The 20,754-nt window shown below is 34.8% G+C and overlaps 1 protein-coding gene across 5 annotated transcripts in view; it reads left to right on the top strand.

The window, feature by feature from the left end:
* Positions 1–20,754, top strand: part of ATP9B (ATPase phospholipid transporting 9B (putative)) — a 558,010-nt gene that overhangs the window by 357,348 nt on the left and 179,908 nt on the right. For all 5 annotated transcript variants that reach the window (XM_056823547.1, XM_056823546.1, XM_056823545.1 and 2 more), the window contains one exon: positions 19,445–19,605. In XM_056823547.1, coding sequence (XP_056679525.1) covers positions 19,445–19,605 — 161 coding nt within the window. The remainder of the gene's footprint in view (positions 1–19,444; positions 19,606–20,754) is intronic.

Raw genomic sequence — 20,754 nt, 5'->3', positions numbered from 1 at the left:
TAATCTCTTATTTTTTGTGAATTTTTTTTCAGATGTTAATTATCAGCATAAGAAATCCTGTAATGTAGTACTACAGTTTACATGAGTTAAAAAATATATTTAAGGAATTCTTCTTTAAAAATTAAAAAAACACCTTACAGAAGCTTTTGCCTTGCCTTGTGCTGCCTTTATCAGATTCAGCCTTATGATCCTTAAACTGAATATAGCATCTATGTAGACTTAAACAAGAACTTATAAATACTAATCTTGAGCTCCCTCTTCTGGCCAAACTATAATATTGCTTTTTCAACCTTCACATTTCTCCTCCCTCTCCCCCAACTTTCACAAAATATAAACACAGCCTAAAATTGAAATGTTCAAATGGATTAAGATTGAAAACCATTACTTCAAATATGGTAGATTCATATCATACAGGAGAAGATACTAAGTCACCTAGTTGTCAAGAACATTTTCAAAGAATGGAACAATTACCAATGTTATTCAAAAATAAAATATTATATGCTTGAAAAATTCCCTTAAATATCTAATTTTAAAATAATCCACATCTTTTTTTCTAAAAACAGAATTTATATATTCTAAATTTTTACTTATCTTTGATATTTAGTGGTGAACCCTGTTTTGTCCAGTTAAAATTATCTATATAACTGTAAATATTAATACAATTTTTCATTTTCAATGTTATTATAGTTAACACTAGTTAAAATATACACAAATTCTATAAGAAAACTCATGTTCAAAATATTAAGTGTTTTTGATGGTCTTAGGATATAAATAGGCAGTTCTTAAGAAAAGAAAAAATTATTCAAAATCACTAATAAGAGAAAAATCCATTTAAAAAAACTCCTAAGATCTACCTCACAACTATCAAATTGATTAAGATATAACATATAAGGAAAATGGCAAATTTTGGAGGGCTGTGGGTGAATCAACATCTAGTGCAATGTTGATAGAGCTACAAATTGAAAGTGGTTTGGTAACAACAACAACACACTATATTGTTCAAGCCCTTTAATCCAATAATACCTCTACTAGTCTTCAAAGTACAAAAACATTTATAGCAGTACATTTTACTATAACAAAGAACTAGAAACTAAGGGGTTGTGCATTTGAGTAATGGCTGAATAAATTGTCCTATGTGAATGTCATAGAATTTTGTATTGTTCGGTAAGAAATTATAAAAGATGTAGATTCAGAAAACCCTGGGAAGATTTGTATGAACTGCAAAATGAGTGCTGAGTAAAATGAGTAGAATCTGGAAATAATTTCTCCAATTACTCCATAATTATAAAGAAAAATAAATTGGAAAGACTTTAGAACTTTGATCAATACAATGACCAATAATGAAGTATGCTACCTACCTCCTAATAAGAAAGATGATGAGGACTAGAGATGTAGAATATGACTTACATTTTTTGACATGGCCAATGGATTTAGGTGGCTTGACAGTGCTTATTTGTTAACAAGAGTAGTGTTTTGTTTTTAATTTGGGAGTATTGAAAATGAGAAGGAGTAGTAGAGATACTTAAGAAATAAAGGGAAAACAGAAATTCTCTTTTTTGTTTTTTCTCTGTGGAAATAGTTTTGTTTGTTGATGTTTGCCAGTTTCAGGATATTAAAGAATTACAATTTCTAAAAAAATGCTTTTGTGAAATTTGTTATGTAATCTTAGCTTACTGGAATGCATATTAATTTGAAGTCTTCTTGTATGAATTATACTTCAAACATAATAGAAAATCCAATGCACTTTGCAAATAAGAAAATAAATGGTACTACAATATTATATTCCATAAAAGTATGTTTTGAAGGAAAATTTACATTAGATACCAAATAATCTAATATAGTAATTTTGACCAGTTTTAATTGAAGGGAAATTAATATTCAGAGCAATTAGAATTCTTCAACACTAAGGATAACATATGAAAATAAAAATTCCTTAGGAGATACACTTACAAGAGTTAATTTGGATTGTTTAATACTGACTATCACTTCAAATTTAACAAATAATTCTGATGTGTTTGCAGATTTTGTAATAGTCATTATTTCTGTCACTGTATTCTGTGTAGGCCAGCAGGCCGACTTATCTGTCTTTGATGATTATTTGAAGGTGTATATATATTTTTTTAATTTGGTATATTATGCATTATGCATTATTCTTAACAGTTTTGATAAGGAAAAGTACAGTATTTAATTTTGAAGTTTCCCTCCATTTGGTTTATTATGCTAAATTAATTTCTGTTATTATATCCAGGATAATTATAAAGTCCATTGAACATTGAGAGGTATGGTTTAGATAATCCATTGGGATTGATTCAGAAACACTTTGAACACCTGGAGTGAAATAAGTCATAAAAGTTTCAACATGGAACAAGGAACCTAGTTGATCACTCCAGTGATCCTATACTGGTTTACTTTTAAAAAAAATTAATTTGATTAATAGCATGGATTTCACACTTAGCAATTTTGCAAATGACCAAAATTAACAGGGAATACAAATATGTGGATAACAATAGTCAAGATTTCAAAAGATCTTGACATACCAGAAGTATGGACTGAGAGTAATAAATGGAAATTTGTGGAGTAAACATAAAATATATACTAGGATTGTAAATGTAGATATTAAAAGGAACCTTAGATGTCATTATAATCTCCTAACTTGGCAGATGAAATACTGAGGGCCAGAGAAATTAAATCAATTTTTAGTATTTGAGGCTAAATTCAAGCATAGATGTTCCAAATTATGTTTTTTTTAATAATTTAATAAGAACAAAAGGGGGCAAACCTGGCTAGGTAAGAATGTGTCTGAAAAAATATGTTGTAGTAGATTAATGTAAACTCAATATATGTCAATAATGTGTTCTCAAAAATTTAATTAAATGTTATTCTACATTAAGAGTTATAGTATACAGATCTAAAATACACTGTTAATTTTTGGATACCACATTTTAGGAAGTAACCAAAATACTTTAAAATAACCTAGGTATCAGGCACTCAACCAGAGAGTAGAGTTATAAAAGCTAAAATAGAACTTAAGTTTTATCAGGTAGCATGTATACATACAGTATATATAAAACAAATAGAATGTAATATAAAAGAACTAAAGGGAGAGGTGGAGAAAGATCAGGAAGAACGAGGTAGAAAGTAGCATTCAAACTTAGCTAGGAAGGTTTAAAAAGAAGTAGAGATAATAAGAGATGAAGAAGCGTATTCTAGGTGAAAAGACTAGCCTTACAAAGGCATAAAGATGAGAGGAGAAATGACATGTAAAGACTAGCAAGTTGACTATTTTGGCCAATCATAGTAGGCTAAGGGGGATCCGCTAGAAAAAGTCATAAAAAGGCCTTAAAGTTCTAAGTGGAGGATTTTATATTTGGTCTTATACATCTTAGAGAGTTAGTGGTTTAATGAGTTAGAGAGGAGTAAAGGATACTGATGAACTAGAGCATATCCAAGACAAACCAGAGTAGTGATGGTTCTTGAGGTCATGTCATTGATCAGTTGATAAATTTGAGGTTCCTTAGTCTAGAAAAGAATTGGGAGGGAGTAGGCATAGAGAAAATGAGTTGTTCTGCTTGTCTTCATAACTAGATCAATGAGTGTAAGATGCAGACATGCTGATTTAGGCTTGATTTTTTTAAACATTTAGAGCTATCCAAAAAGTAAAACCCGGTTCCTCAGGTGATAGTGATAGTGAATTTCCTTATTTTCAAACAGGATTGAATTTTAGATTCATTGTAAAGGAAATTCTTGTTCAGATATAAGCAAGATGGCCTCTGAAGTCACTTCTTTGAATTTTGTGAATTGATGTATCATATACACAACAAATATCACCTTAGATAATACTACTAAAGTTGAATAAAATCAAACCCTTTCAAATAACTTGCAATGATGTAATTGATAAGTTAAACTATATAATGTTAGCTGATAAAATAATGAACCATGAAAGTATATATTAATTGACTTTTCAAACTTATGTTGTGTAAATATAGATTTAAGAATCTTAAAAAATGATTAAGGTGATAGATTGTAACATTAAGAATTGATGTTCTAATTCCTATTTAGAGAGCTTTTAAAACACAGATTATTGAGCCAATAGGCTATAATGGCCAAAAGAAACCCTTCTTATTTCGCAGATCACTGACGCGATAAACAATAATGGCTTAGACATTTCTACAGTATGTGCCTGGCCTGAATGTACTGGGAAGCACTAAAGATAGAGTAGTTCATATACCTTTCATCACCCTTACCCTCTACTTTATAACCCCAAAAATTTTTGATAAGAGGAAAAACATATCAAAGTTTAAATATTTATTCTTTCTAATTTTTATTTTTGTTTAGGCTCTATTATAAGTTAAAAGAATAAAGATGTGATCTAAAGGTATGCATTCTTGAAAAGAGATGTGCTTGTTCTAGATCAGTTGTAGCCTTAACTTTTAAAGGTCAAAATAGAAATTCCTAAAGTTGAGAGGACAGTTTAAACACAAAGATACAGGATTGCTACATTATATTTATAAGACGTTTTTACCAATCAGTACAACACTTTAATACTCTGTTATGAACAGTTTTGGACCTGAACAGTGCATCCTTTTATCTTTTTATATAGTGTTACAGGTACAGGGAAAATGGAGGTAAAATAAATTGAAACAATGAGTTTAACCTCTGACAGAAATTTAAATTGAACATTTAGAATCCCCCCAGTCCAACATTTGCTATCTTAACAAAATTCCTGGTCAGTCTAGAAAGTATATTTCCATTTCAAAAGAATGTTAGCATCTTGGCAATCCAAGGATAATGTCATAAGATCAACAGTAGAAAGGTTTGTTTCCCTGATGGTCATGCTTTTTTGTTTTATCTTCTACTTCATTAATCAGTAGCCAAACCTAAAGGTTTTTGTAATCTCAAGCCTTTATTTCAATTTAGAGTAAGTTCATGTGAAAAGAACTTAAAAGTATGTGAGGATTTTAACTTTGAAGTATATCGGCATAGTACTGTGTTGCAAAGTTAAGACCTTATTCTCATTCATTCATTCATTCATTCAAAATAAAGCAACAATTCTGACTGATATTTCCTTGTTTAAGCAGGAGAATACCATACTTACCCTTTATTGTTGGTATAAACCATTATTTTACTGAGAACCATTAGCTATTTAAAACTTGGTACATAAATTAAAGAGGAGCTAAATGGATTTGTGATTGTTGCCATTAGTAGCATTTTAGATTATACAGGCAATTATTGTGTTCATTATCCTAGAACAGCCCCTTTGCAAAACTATTGTGGTTGTCTTAGACATTATGCACAAATTTTCCCTTGGAGATTAAAATTTCCAGTGGCGTATTTAATTTTGTTATCACAGTTGTTTCAGACAGAACAAATATTATGACAAGTAGAAGAAAATTTGCTTTACAAATATGGGAAATTACAATAAATGTTGAGAATTACTCTGTAGTCTGCTTATTCACCTTTTTCTTATGTAGTCATAATTACCTCAAATGATTAAGAATATTCTATTAGTGAAAAGATTTTGTAGCTATGGCAAAGGACAGAGGTTCTCCAAGATGTTAAAAGTTTCTAGTTGGAAAACAATAGCACTTCTAAATTTACCAGTTAACTAGGTTTTTAACTAAAATGTGACTTCTAACATTTAGACATCCAGATAGATTTATGAATGTGCCTTAGATTAATTATAAACACTCCTGTGGGTATCTCGAAGAGCTAAATTTATTAAATTTTTCATATTTTAGTTCTATTATATGAATTCAAGTTTTGACAAATAAGAGATATAGTATAGAACTTTAATTCCTTCCTCTATGGAGATTTCCTGTATTAAGCTTTAATAAGTCATCTTCACTTTGAGAAGAAATTAAACATAATACTATGTGCTGTAGTCAGATTATCATTAAGATGTGGGAAGATTAGACATGCTTATGGTAGTATACCTGACAGAAAGCAGGATGTAATCTTACTTTAAAAAAAAAAAAAAGATACCTTTACCTGGGATAAAATAAGTTTTTTCATTTATTTGATCTAAAAACCATTTGAGCAACATTTTATTTGGTCTCTTGACTCTTATATTCGCCAATCAGGCAATTGCCCACATCTGTCTTCATCAATTAGAAAGGTATTAATGCTTGAATTATCTACATATCAATGTGCAGTGGGTTTCATTTAATGTTTCGATACTATATATGGCGTTTTTTCAAAGGAAACTTTGTATTCATTTCTAACTGGTTTTGTCTCTGCTTTTACAGTCTTTCACTGCTATGATGCTGGGGGGAAAAGTGTGAGGTAGTGGTTATGCATTTTGCAGGACAGAGATTCTTTATTTTATTACAAAAAAAAAAGACCAACTCTAGAAGGCCAGATTAAATCATTCCTTTCACTTTTTAATGGGATTTGGATGAATAGAGTAAAATATGCACTTTGCATTCATTGATAGCATCTTTAGGTTGAGGTAATTGAGTCTTTTTTCCCTGACTGAATGAATAATGACTTCATCTGATCCTCAGCGAGGCCTGAAACTTAGACCGCCTTTGTCAATGCAAAAAGATCTGGGCTTTGAAACATGCTCTACTTCCCTGGCTTAATTTTTCTTCATTTTAATCCAAAAACCTATTTTTCTCAATAATTCAAGCATAAACTATGTAGTAGTTGAAGCAGCGGAAATTGCAAGATATTTGTCCTCCTTGTGCTGCTTTTTAAATGCAGCTGATAAATCAGTCGCTGTGGTCTTCAGCTGCCTAGTTCTCAAGGGAAGGGACAGACTATACAGAAGCGGGAATGTTGGAATTTTTGAGAACTATTTAAATATAGTTCCTTTTCAGACTTTTTGTTATCTAGGGAAATGTTATGTTTTACTGATCCTGCTGGCACTGCCTACAGATAAAAGAGCTTCTGTGATTGAGCTCAGAGAAGTTCTTGTTGATGTAATTTTCCCACACATTTTAGTTGGCTAAAAGTTGCACCACAAAAGTGAATCCATGTATATTATACCTTATCCTTATTGGGAAAATAGGAAGTTTGAGATTTTTGCTTCTTTGAAAAGTTTCTATTCAGAAGTCAATTGCTAGATCTCTTGGCTTTTTTTTTTCCTGTTCTTTGATGAGGAATACAATAGGAAAGTGGTTTTCTTCATTTTGTAGAAAGTCTGGGCTCTTAGTCAATATGTTAAATTAAAAATAAGCAGATATTCCACTTGAAATTGATACTTATCTGTTAGCTTATTCATTATTTAAAGTTTCCTTAATCATTAGATGCATTGCACATCATAAGTGACAAGATATAAAGAAGGAAAATGAGGTCAGGTTTCAGAAACATTAAGCCTGATTCACCAACCCATACTTTGCAAAGTGAACTCTCCAAAGTATGCTGAGGAATGTTATTCCTAGATTTATGCAGGAAATGAACATCTTGCTGGCTCACACACCAGTGGGATGGTTAGAAATGCAAGTGGCCACTTGAATTACAAATTCTTTAGGTCATGTAGCCCTATCTGGAGTTGGAGATGGAACCAGCTGTGCTTAGTCCTATATTCCTGTAAACATATTAATCTACTTTTTTTATAATATTTAAAATAAATGTATAAAGAATGTCAGCTGTAAGAATTTTTCTATTAAAACTGGAAAGCTAAGTGGTTTAAGTAGAGAATCATAATGAAGTAGTAAGTGCTACCTTTTCTATTGTTTCAGAAAGTATATTGTTGGATTTTACCAGGTTACATTAACAGAAATTATTTTTTTTTTAACTGAAAATTCTACCTTAGGGAAAACTTAAAGGTAAGAATTTTCTTTTTTCTCACTTCCTGTCATTTAGCCATTGAATCTAATATTTTTGTCAGAATTAGTTGCAAATCTTATATAAAAGCAAGCCTTGGTTAATCCTATAAGAGAGTAATAAGACAACACTATTTTGGTCATATTTAAGGATTTTGACATTACTACAAATTGAACTTCTGCTTAGTAATTCCCAAGTTTTTTCATACTGTGACTAGAGAGAGACAGTTGGACTTAATGGAATTTCCAACTCCTCTGGTCTCACAGAATTCCTAAACAAGACCTTAGCTAAAAGTTCCACCCAAGGCAGTCAGTCTGACAGTCTTACCAAACTCTTCATTAAAATCTCAAATCTATTTTCCACTTATTAATGGTCTCCAATTTTAAAATACTTGTCTCTATTGATTACTATTTGGTACTTTCAAAATTATCTTGTTCTTTTTAGGACAAGTTAGTTCTTTGTTATCTTTTACTGTGGCAGAGATATTAGTATTAGTGTAACCCTCTGCTGTGGTCAACCTGATATTAAGTTTAAGGACAGAGCTAGTACTAAATAGTATTTGTCAGTTTTGACTTCATGAACCTCAGAACTTTATGAAATGATATACTTCCTAAGGGCTAGGAATGCCTTATAGCAGAGGTCCCCAAACTATGGCCCATGGGCCACATGCGGCCCCCCTGAGACCATTTATCTGGACCCCACTGCACTTCTGTAAGTGAGAGGAGCACTGTATGTGAGGCAAAGTGATATAATCCTTTGATTGACACATTATTCTAAGAGGAACTGAACGAGTACAAGGCACCGTGCTGCAGAATGGAAGACGTCAGCATGGTGAACTGTGATCTGGTGGAGGGGATTCTGTACTGTGTATACTGCTGCTTGGTATAGTGGTGTCTGTGATCGGCCTGTGCAAGGTGTGACAGGTCCGTTACAGCCAGCGCTGCAACCTCTACTATCCCAGAAAGCGGTATACATATTTGTTCATAGTTTTTTTTAATATTCCAGCCCTCCAACAATCTGAAGAACAGTGAACTGGCCCCCTGTGTAAAAAGTTTGGGGACCCCTGCCTATAAATTGTTGTAGGCTGAGAAGTGAGCCCTATGTAACAGTAAGGGATAGGAACTGACACAACTATTTAGGCAGCAAGTTAAAAACAAAATCTCTATTTATTGAGGGTTATAAGGATTTAAAAGAAAGGTAAAAGCATAGCAGGAAAAACCCCTAATGGGGTACTACCCAACTCAAGGTTTCTCACAAGATCCTCTTCCATCTAATAAAAACTAGACCTGTTCTTTCTCCTTAACATTACTGTAACCAAATTCCTATCTATCTAAGCCTATTTCTAATAATTGTTATTCTTATATATTATAAAATTACTGCCTCCTTGTAGTTGTTCAGTTCAGTTGTTCCAATCAGTCTGGGTTTTTTGGCCTAATGGCTTCTGACCTGAAATGGCCAAGCTCAGCCAGCTCTACTCTGTAACCACAGAGGAACAAAAAACCAGATTTTCTTCTTCTAACTGTTGGCCTTCCTTTCACAGCTCTTCCCCAAAACTTCCAATTTCTCTTCTTTTCAAAACTATCACTACGGTTCAAGGAATTCCCAACAGCCAAAGATTTTGCCTCCTCTCTTGGTAGGGAACACCAGAGAGAGACAGTTGAGCTTAATGGAATTTCCAACTCCTCAGGTCTCACATAATTCCTAAGCAAGACCTTATCTAAAAATTCCACCTAAGACAATCTGACAGTCTTACCAAACTCTTAATTAAAGCCTCAAATCTATTTTCCACTTAATTGAGGTCACCAATTATAAAATTAATACAACCCAAGTCAAAACGACTTTCAGTAGCTTTATTTACAAAGAGGTAGAAAGAATGAAAGTAAAGAAATGTAAAAGAGGATAGTGTAAAAAGATAAGCTTATCACCCTAAATGTTGCTCTGGTCCCCAGCTCAACCCACACAGGGCTAGTTAACCCCTCAGCCAGAGGGTTTGGTGGTAGGTTAAACCCTTTCTTAAGGGTTTAACCCATGTGACCTCCTCCAAGAATGGGAGACCTCTAAGGAACTAATCTCTCCAGAAGCCAGGAAAGGAAGGTCAGCTCTTCACTCACCAGGAGAAGATGCAAAGGGAGATGATCCAGAAGCAGTCCAAGAGCCACAGTCCCTGTCCAAACTCCTTCAACTCGAAAATTCAGAGAGAAGACTTCTTGCACAAGAAGTTCATCATCTTTTATAGTCATTTTTTATATAATTTCCTATCCCTTCCTCCACTTTAAAGGGACCAATTGAAGTCTTTTAATTATCTGAGCACTGCCTGGGGACAGTATTTGTAGGTTTTACCTCTCATTCTATGAGGGTGTAAACTCTGTATCAAAGGATTCACAAGTTTCTGACTGATTGAGTTGAAAGGGTGGAGCTCTCTAAGTGTCTTGGAAACTCTCCCACCTAGTGCTAAGTATGCGTGTTCAGTATGTGGATGATGAATTTAAAAATAGGCAAGGGGAGAGTCAATCTCATCTTAAAAATCCCCTCCCCGTGATCCACTGGGGAGACAAGTCTCCCCAATGGATCATTTAAATATAACTATCTTATACCTCTAAAAATCTTCTATCTAAAGGTGTATACACTATTGCACTTTCTAAGAGGAAACTACAATAATTAGAGATGAGAGGGAAATAGACGAGAGAGAGCAAAACCAATGTTTGCTAGGCACATTGACAAAAAGTCAATTAGGGGCCAATACCCTTTGGCATAAGAGTTTATATTTAGAATGAATGTGTTCAACCCCTTTCAGTTCAATAATTTACATCACAAAGATCATTCTGGATCTTCTGATACAGGGTAGGTTTCTTTATGGCATTTTTTTTTAACAATTATTTTCTGGATTCGAGGAGTTAACGAGCTTATTTTCCTGAAATTTTTCTCAGAAAAGAAGTTTTAAGTCTTGGATTTTATGAAAATTATATAATCCACCCTGTTGACCAACACCTGGATCTACTCAGGAAACATGGCTGAGTTATGAGGTGTATAATAAATCATGTCAAAAGAAAATCAAAATCATAAAAAATGGAAAAACAAATATAAGAAAAAAACTTTGGGAGGAAAGAAAATAAAAAATCAAAACTAAAATACCTATATATATATATATATTTGGGTAAACAAGGATAAGTCCATAACAGGTTCTTAATTCAAGGTTCAATTAAAACAATTTCTGTCCCACATCTATAGGACAAATGCAGCAATATTGTATTTACCCATTCGCAGCCAGGATTACAGGAAGTTGCCAAATTATAAGAAGGAAAAAAGGACTAGATTTTTGTGTAAAAGGGAAGTATGTTTCCCTGGTCTGGTTTTACCTTCACTCTCAGGGATAGAGGTGCCAAATGCCATCCAAATGTGCATACGTGTGAGAATATGGCTCTGGGAAGACCTGAGTCTGACGTATATCAAATACCTGCAACTTCAAACCTTGAACAAGTCCTCTGTCTTGGCACAGATCACACCAATTCCTCCAGGGTTCATTGGACTCCTTGACCTTGTGCTTGTAGGCATTATGCAGATTAACTTTGTGCTTCCTTGGCATTGTGCATTTGCTCTTTTGTAATCCCTTCTCCTGGAATCAGACACAATTATTAATCAAACTCACATAATATTTGTTATTCAGTGGCAGGTTTCCATATTCTAAAAGCTTTTAGGTAGGCATTGATATTAGGACTAATGTATATTTTAAACTCATATTAGTGCAAAATTAAGAAATCATTAATGCTGGTAACATGCTTCAAGAACAAAAAATGAGAGAAAAAAGAAGACTCAAATATTCTATTGCACATGCAAGGGGAAAAATCAATAATAAAATATTAAAAAATTTAAAAAATATGTAATTCACAATCAGTGACACACGGTGTTTTCCCAAGGAGAGGTAGAATGCAAAAGTTTCTCACTCAGAAATGAGAATCCATTTCCTTTTTAATTTAGCTATGATCCACAGTGTGAGCATGCATAATTTTCACTAAAAAAAAACAGCTTTATCAAAAACAGTAGTAAAGCATCTAATGCACATTCAAGAAATAGCAAAATCCCCAAAATCATAATAGCCCATTTAATGACAATAGCAAACAAACCCACTATCATGAGGATTCACATGAGTCTCTATAGCCAGTGAAGCTCATAGATATTTGACACAAGTTCTCCAGATCTAGCAAATTTTTCAACCTTGGCTGAGATATTTTTAACAAAGTCTATTACTGCCATCATTCCAAAATTTGGCAGAAGATCCCTGAAAAAACCTTTGTACTGCTGATGAAAATCTTTTGTTTCTAAAATGCCACCAAAAATCTAAATCATTCTGGTGGAAGGGTAGAGTAAGCTCAAGAGCTATAAATATATTTTTAAAAAAACATTCAGAAGGTACTAGGCTTCATGGGAAATTCTCCCTCTCCTGGACCATTCAGGGGTACCATGCCCCATGGGAAAACCTTTCCACCTCCCAGATGACATTATAACCCATCACAGGGTAACCAAACCCCTTAGGAAACCTCCCTCCTCTGACATGAGACTGTAATAGTCATAAAAGTTGAGTCTTTATGTGTCCCATCCATTTCAATGTGGAGGCAAGGAATCCAAGAGTGAAAATGACTTAAGATGTCTCATCCATTACATTTTTATAAATGCTGAAATAGGTGAGTAAGATGGCTAAAAGACTTTGTATATTGTTGTTTGTAGATATACTCGGAGATACTCACTCTACAAGCCTGGGTAGGCCTGAGAGTAAACTCTTAGGCCAAAGCGCTATCTGACTCTTCTTTAAAAACCAGTAACAGGAGGGGTGGAGTCAAGATGGTGGCATAGAAGCAGCAAACATACAGACCTCTGAAAACCCTTCCTTACCAATTACAAACTAGTAGCTTCTAGGGGACTGAAAATCAAAACTAACAATAAGACAGAGCCAAGGAATCCTCCTGCTGGACTCAACTTAAAAGGTACGCCCCCAAAAGCCAGAATTCGAGAATACTCCAGTTTAAGGGGAAGGAAAATGGAAGGTCCCAGGACCCATCTCCCATCTAGAGCGCTAAACCCCCAGGGGCAGTTGGAACCTCTGGGCAGGCAAAGACACTGGTCTAGAGGGAGTACATTGTGGGCAAAGCTGTGCCAGACTCAGCGCGTCCAACACAGGTAGTGGTGAAGCAGAAAGAGGAGAAACTCAGAGTGCAGAGCAGGAGGTATAGTTGCAGCACCAGAGAAACTCCATATCCCTCTCCCCCCTCCCCATATCCAAGGTTTTGGCATCAAGATGCATCCCACAACCCAGCCAAACCTAATACCATCAAAGCCTCCAGAGGACAGAGAAGCTCAAGCTCCAAAACCCCTCCCCCACAGAGTGCTGGACTTAATCCTGTCAAAGCTTTCAGAGGGCAGAGAAACTCTAGCTCCAACACCCCTTCCCCACAGACTGCACTGAGAGATTTACTGACAAAACTCCAAGGGTGTAGGCAGAAAGAAAAGCCCAAAACCGCAAAAAAAAAAAGAGGAGCAAGAGCTCAGGTGACAGCAGGGAGTAAAGAAGGGGTAAATGTGAGCAAACTACAGAAAAAGAAAAAAGAAATTATACTCGGAAGCTTCTATACAGGCAATGAACAAAGCAAACAGAACACAGAAGGATGAGGGAACGCCAAGTAAAAGAAAAAAAGAAAACCCAGCAAATTGGATACAGGCACTGGAAGACCTCAAAATACAATTCAACACAAAATTAAAAGAGACTGAAGACACCTGGTGAAAGAACTTAAAAACTAAGATAAGTCATCTGGAAACAGAGGCACTTGAACTAAAATATGAAAATAGTGTCTTGAAAGCCAAAACCAACCAGCTTGAAAATAAGGCAAAGGAGATGAAACATGAGGCAAAGAAGATGAAAGGTGACCTCCAAAGTAAATCAGACTAGAAGGAGAAGGATGACCAAAAAGCCAGGGACAAAAATCCAGTCTTTAAGAATCAGAACACAAGAACTGGAATCAAGTGACGTCACAAGGCAGCAGGACACTATCAAACAAAATCAAAATAATGAAAAAATTAAGGAAAATATGAAGCATCTCATTAAAAAAAACAGAAGATTTAGAAAATCTTTCCAGGAGAGACATCTTAAGAATCATTGTTTTACCAGAAGACCATGACAAAAGAAAAAGCCTGGACAACATACTACAGAAAATTATTTAAGAAACTTGCCCTGATATCCTAGAACAGCAATTCTCAACCTCTCAATTTGTAGCAATGAAAATACATAATGCATGTCAGGTATTTACATTATGAATCATAACTGTAAGCAAAATTACAGTTTTGAAGTAGCCACCAAAATAAGTTTTTGGTTTGGGGTCACTGCAACATGAGGAACTGTATTGCAGGGTCATGACATTAGAAAGGTTGAGAACCTCTGTCCTAGAACAAAAGGAAAAAGTGGAGATTGAAAGAATCCACAGATCACTTCCTGTATTTAATGCCCAACTTACAACACCCAGGAATGTTATAGCCAAATTCAAGAACTATCAGGTCAAGGAAAAAATATTATAAGTTGCTAAGAAGTCATTCAGATACTATGGAAACACAGTGTGGATAACACGGGATCTGGCTGCATCTACACTGAAGGACCAAAAGTCATGGAATATGATATTCTGGAAAGCAAGAGAATTAGGTCTACAACCAAAAATTTACTACCCAGCAAAACTGACTATATTCTTACAGGGGAAAGTATGGTCATTTAACAAAATAGAAGAATTCCAAGAATTTGTGGAGAAAAGTCCAGACCTAAACAGAAAATTTGATGTCCAAGTATAGAACTCAAGAGAATCATCAGAAGGTAATTTAAAAAGAGGGGAAAAAAGAAAAACAAAACAAAAAGAAAAACAACTTTTTTAAAGAGACCCAATAAGTTAAAATGATATGTATCCCTATAAGAAAAGAGGTCATTGGTAACTCTTAAAAATTGTATTATCATTGGGCAGGTAGAAGAATTACACTTAGAGGGAACAGTGATAAACTGTTTAGGATGAAATGCCAGGACATAAATATGTATATAGATATTTTTATTCATAAATACATATATATGCATGTATTTATATATATACATATATAAATCTAGAGCTAAAAATATAGAGGTTACTACTAAAAGAAATGGGAAAAGAAACCAAAGAGGCTAAATTTATATGTCACAAAGAAGCTCATGGCAGGAGGTAGGAGAACATCAATACACCAGAAGGGTAAAGAGCTTGGAGATAGGAAATACTCAACTCTTATGTGTGTTGAAATTGACTCATAGTGGGAAGAACAAGCCAATTCATTGGGGCAGAGAATTGATTTGGGCCCTTTAGGGAAGTAGACAACTGGTAGGGAGAAAGCAGTAAAAGGGAGGGAGAGGATGAATGGGTAGTTTAAAAAGGCTAAAGAAAAGTTGTAACAAGGAGGGAGGGGGGTATAAAGGGAAGTAAGTTAAGGGTGGGAATTAGGGGAATTGTTTAAAAACAAAACATTGGTGTAGAAGGAAATAGTGAAAGAAGAAAAGGCAGGACTTGAAGTACAAATCAAAATGCTGGGAATTACACAGCTGGCAGTTATAACTCTGAATGTCAATGGAATTAACTTATCCATAAAATGCAAGCATATAGCAGAGTGGATTAGAATCCAAAACCCTACCATATGCTGTCTACAAGTAACAGACATGAGGAAGGTAGACACAAGAGGGTGGAGCCAAATCTATTGAGCAACAACTGATAAAAAGAAGGCAGAAGTTGCAATCATGACATCTGACAAAGCCAAAGTAAAAATAGCTCTAGTTAAGAGTTAGGGAAGGTACTTACATCCTGAAAAAAGACAGTATAGACAATGAGAAAATATCAGTACTCTACATGTATGCACCAAATGGCATAGCATCCAAATTTCTAAAAGAGAAAATAGTGGAGCTCAAGGACAAAATAGATAGAAAAACCATACTAGTGGGAGACCTGAACCTTCCTCCATCAGAACTAGTTAAATCAAACCAAAAAATAAATAAGAAAGAGGTAAGAGAAGTGAATGAAATCTTAAAAAATTAGAGTCAGTAGATATGTGGAGAAAAATAAATAGGGACAAAAAGGAATACCCTTTTTCAGCAGCACATGGTACTTTCACAAAGATTTACCATGTACTAGGGCATAAAAACATTGCAAACAAGTACAAAAGAGCAGAAATAATAAATGCAACCTTCTCAGATCACAATGCGATGAAAATAATAATTAGTAAGGGTACATGGAGAGGCAAATAAAAAATTAATTGGAAATTAATAAGATTCTCAAATCAGTTAGTTAAAGGAGAAATTATAGAAACAATAATTTCATTATTGAAAATGACAATGATGAGACATCCTTTCAAAATCTATGGGATGCAGCCAAAGCAATATTCAGGGAGAAATTTATATCCTTGACTTCATATATTAATAAATTAGAGAAGGCAGAGGTCAATGAATTGGGAATGCAAATTAAAAAATTAGAAAGTGAACAAAATAAAAATCCTCAGATGACTAAATTACAGATCCTAAAAAATCAAAGGAGAAATTAATAAAATTGAAAGTCAAAGAACTATTAATTTAATAAATAAGACTAGAAGCTGTTACTTTATAAAAACAGTAACGTAGTTTATTAATTGTTGATTAAAATGAAATGATGGAGGAACAGGGAAATCGAATTCCCTGAATTCAAAAATCTTTATTCTCCACTCAACTTTTATGGGTTCCTCATGGAACTGTTTTCAGTTCTTCAAGCTTCTTAAATCTGCTCTAACTAAAATCCCCACTCTATATAATCTTATAGACACTGTAAAAGTTTGTCTGGCATAGACAAACAGCCAAAAGTAAGTGATCTCTCCAGTCTCCTGGCCGAACAGAAAAAATGGATCCTCAACCATCATTGATCCTCTGTTTTATCCCTTCCCCAGATTCTGAAACTGCTCTTTCAGTGCTGTGCATTTGACCAGACTGTCCTTTTCAAACCCATTCCTTTATTACTTCCTAATTTTAAAGTCTTTCTCTTTCAATGTGGAGGTGGGGATGGTGCTACAGCACTTCACTTCAGCTACTAAAAAGACCCTTTATCTCTTATTCCAAACAACTCAATGTTAGGCAAATGATCAGTCAGAGTTAATGGTACTACTGGATTTCTAAAAATAATTTCTAAAGGCCCCTTAAAATCAATCTAAATTTTTAGGTCATTAAATTTTCCAAAATTTGTATACAAGTTGTAACCAGTTTGATGGAGCACATCATTATCATCTATGTGGCAATTAATAAAGGTACAAAAAGCTGTTTAGGCAACATGTAATCTTGATGGATCTGGTGACAAATGCAGTATCCACAAGTACCTATGGTTTTGCTATGAAAAGGTGTGTGTGTAAGTTGTTTGTGGATGTTTCCAATGGTATTTTCTCCAGTCCAGTCATATCAGGAGGTACAAATAAAGATAGTAGGACAGTGGGGGGATAAAAAAAACAACAACAGTGTAACAGAACATGTAGTTAATATCCAAAACACAGTCACTTAAAGTAACATAGTGGAACAGGATATATTAGGTTAGATCAGTATGTGAACTTAATGAACAAAATTAAATCTTAAAGCACACAATTAGCAAATAGGATATAGGCACTGAATTCCTTCCCATTCCACGCCCACTCCCCCCCCCCCCCCAGTTCCAATGGCCGCATCACAGAGACTTCTTCACTATTTGGAGGAGAAGAAAACTGAAAGAGTTAACAATGGAGTCCAAAAAGACTTAAAAATTCACCTCCATACTTTTTAAGGTTCCTTCCCTTCCTGACTATCATCATCCATCTAGATTCTTTTCGTCACACGTCTGGGGTTCCCCACACCTGGACTGAGCTTAGTGTGGACAAATTCCATATTGGATGTGTTGCAGAGACTGAGCAGGGCAAAATCACAACTCGAGCTAATTGCAAAGACCCATGCACTGAGGAACAGTAATAAGAGAAGATACCCCAAAACTTTTAGCTGTGAGAGCTCTGTAATGCTCTCCTGGAATGGGAATTGTTTCAGATAGACAGGAAACTGGGCCATACTTGTAATTCTACTAATTAAATTGGTTTCAAATCTACTTGTTTGGAAGAGTAACCTTTCTTCCCCTCCCTCCATGGTAAAAAAAAACTAGGGGCCACGTGACACCTTATTCCCCACCCACCACAGCTCAATGCATGTAAGACCTCCTTGGTTAGTTTAAAATCGACCTGGGAGGTAAATGGGTTTAGGAGTAAGTGGGGGTAGGCAGTGTGGACGGGGCCCAGGAATTCCTATTCACCATGTGTTCATGTTGAGCTGTTTCTAGTCTAAAAAATCCTTTTCACCCTTACCTATTACATGGCTACAACCCACATGTGAGAAGGAGAGGGGTAGAGATAAGAGGGTGGAAGCAGTCTCCTCAGGTAAAAACCTTTAAGGAGGCTGACTGTTAACTAAAAAAAATACACCAGCTCTCATTCAAATGTTAGCAATGATAGGGAAATAGGGGCTAATACTTTACCAGCCAGAGCAATAGCAGCAGCAGGAAGAGGAGAATGAGGAGCGGAAATGTCTATGACCACCCAGGAAGAAGCAGCAGCATTTGGGTTCCCCAGAGGGGGAGGGAAAGAGACTACGGCAGGAGAAACATGGTTTTAAATTAAGAATTCTAAACCCCACTTCATAAATATTATCCCCAAATTATTGTAATTTCCCCTTACTAAGTACAGTATTGTGTGTACCTGTGTTTGGAGATCTTTACAGACATAAATTGGTTATATATACTGATTCCTTGGAGATACTAGGAATGACTATCTGGGAAATTTCTACATGCCCGGTTCCCATTAGAATCACAGGCTGGATTGCATAATTAGGATCTGTACCCTAAAACTACAACTCCCAGCATCCTACTCTCCTCACTTTATGTGCTGATGTAGGAAGGATATAAATTTTGGTGTAGCCCTGCCTCTCACTCTCTTCTCTTCCTGTTGAGGCTTTGGTGGAGCTTATGTTTTAAACAGGCAAGGAGAAATTAGTCATGTGATCTAAATTTTGCTAGGTAATAGGGTTTTTATATTTGTTTCCTTTTATTCCCCCTACTTCAAGTTATTATTAATAAACTTCATAAAATATAATTCCTTGAGTGTTGGATATTAATTTAAATCTTACAGATGACTCAGTTTGAGTAAAGAGTTCTGGATAAATATTCATGTCTCTGCCAGAGCAGAAGCTGAGGGAAAAACCAAAATTTGTCTCAAGGAGAAACCAAAATTTTTGTTCTTGGTTTGCTGTTGTGCCTTCCTAAAAGTCCCTACTTCCCACCAACATTTTAATTTCTGCCCTGCCAGACTATTTTCTTTGCATTTTTAACCTCATTCTACAAATTCTTTCAAATAATCATCTCACAAGATTTTGACCAAATTTGAGGAATTCTGCCCATACCTATATGTGATCTATGGTGAAATTATTTAATTTAATATATTTTCCATTTCATTCTAACACTGATTTAATTGCTTTTTAATGAAAATATCTCACAAATCTATTTCTTGAACCCTTAGAGCTTTCATATTGTAGATTGTAATTTGTTAATTTTATCATTATTATAAGGTTTCAGTAATCTGCACAAACTAATTTTTATATTATTTCTTTCAGGTGGGATTGCTGGACCTTGAACTGAATCAGTTGACTAAAGCACTGTTTTTGGCATTAGTTGCCCTTTCAATTGTTATGGTAACCTTGCAAGGATTTGTAGGCCCATGGTACCGTAATCTTTTCCGGTTCCTCCTACTCTTTTCCTACATCATCCCCATAAGGTAGGTGTGTCAGGATAAAGTAAATCTCTAACTTATGAATGTAACTTTTTAGAAATTACTTCAGCTTTCATGAAGGAAATTGATCCTATCAGGAAACTGAAGATGTTGATACTAAAGGAGAAATCTATAATATTTTAAAGGCTCATCCTTCAGGAGGGAGAGGGGAACATTGTGCAGGTTTGGGAATATGCAGCCTAAGAAAAGATTCTTACAAATGAACTGTTTTAGCCTTATAATTAATGATATTTTAATATAGATATAATTTGGGAATTTTAATTAATTTAGAATATTTTTCTATGGTTACAAGATTCATGTTCTTTACCTCCCCTCCCATAGCCGACACACAATTCCACTGGGTTTTACATTTGTCAATGATGAAGACCTATTTCCATATTATTAATATTTGCACTAGGATGATCATTTAGAGTCTACATCCCCAATCATATTCCCATCAACCCATGTAATCAAGCAGTTGTTTTTCTTCTGTGTTTCTAGTCCCACAGTTTTTCTCTGAATGTGGATAGTGTTCTTTCTCATAAGTCCCTCAGAATTGTCCTGGATCATTGCATGGCTGCTAATAGAGAAGTCCATTACATTCAGTTGTACCATGGTGAATCAGTCTCTGTGTATAATGTTTTCCTGGTTCTGCTCCTTTCACTCTGTATCAATTCCTGGAGGTCTTTCCAGTTTGCACAGAATTCCTCCAGTTCATTATTCCTTTGAGCACAACAGTATTCCATCACCAACATATACCTCAGTTTGTTCCTTATGATTTCTTTTGTGTATAAACCCAGCAGTGGCATGGCTAGATCCAAAGGTAGACAGTCTTTTAGTGCCCTTTGGGCATAGTTCCAAATTGCCATCCAAAATTGTTGTATCAATTCACAACTCCACAAAGACATATATATATATTTTTTTTTTTAAATTATGTCTTTGTACAGGAATGCCCTGCCTTTGTATAAGAATCTACTTTTTTATATTAGCCAGCATTTAATTTTTGTTTTTGTTTTTAGTTCAAAACATTGGGTAATTTCTTTTCAGTCCTGGTATGAAATTTTAAACAATTCATGAATTATCAGTGAGAGAAAACTATGGTGTGCACTTTTTTCCTATTGTACCATGTAAGGTGGTATGTAGGGTTGTATTTCC

This window comes from Monodelphis domestica, chromosome 3 (genome assembly GCF_027887165.1).
Source record: "Monodelphis domestica isolate mMonDom1 chromosome 3, mMonDom1.pri, whole genome shotgun sequence".
Classification (NCBI taxonomy): Eukaryota; Metazoa; Chordata; class Mammalia; order Didelphimorphia; family Didelphidae; genus Monodelphis; species Monodelphis domestica.
The sequence above is the reverse complement of the archived record's forward strand: the minus strand, read 5'-3'. Positions and strand labels throughout refer to the sequence as shown.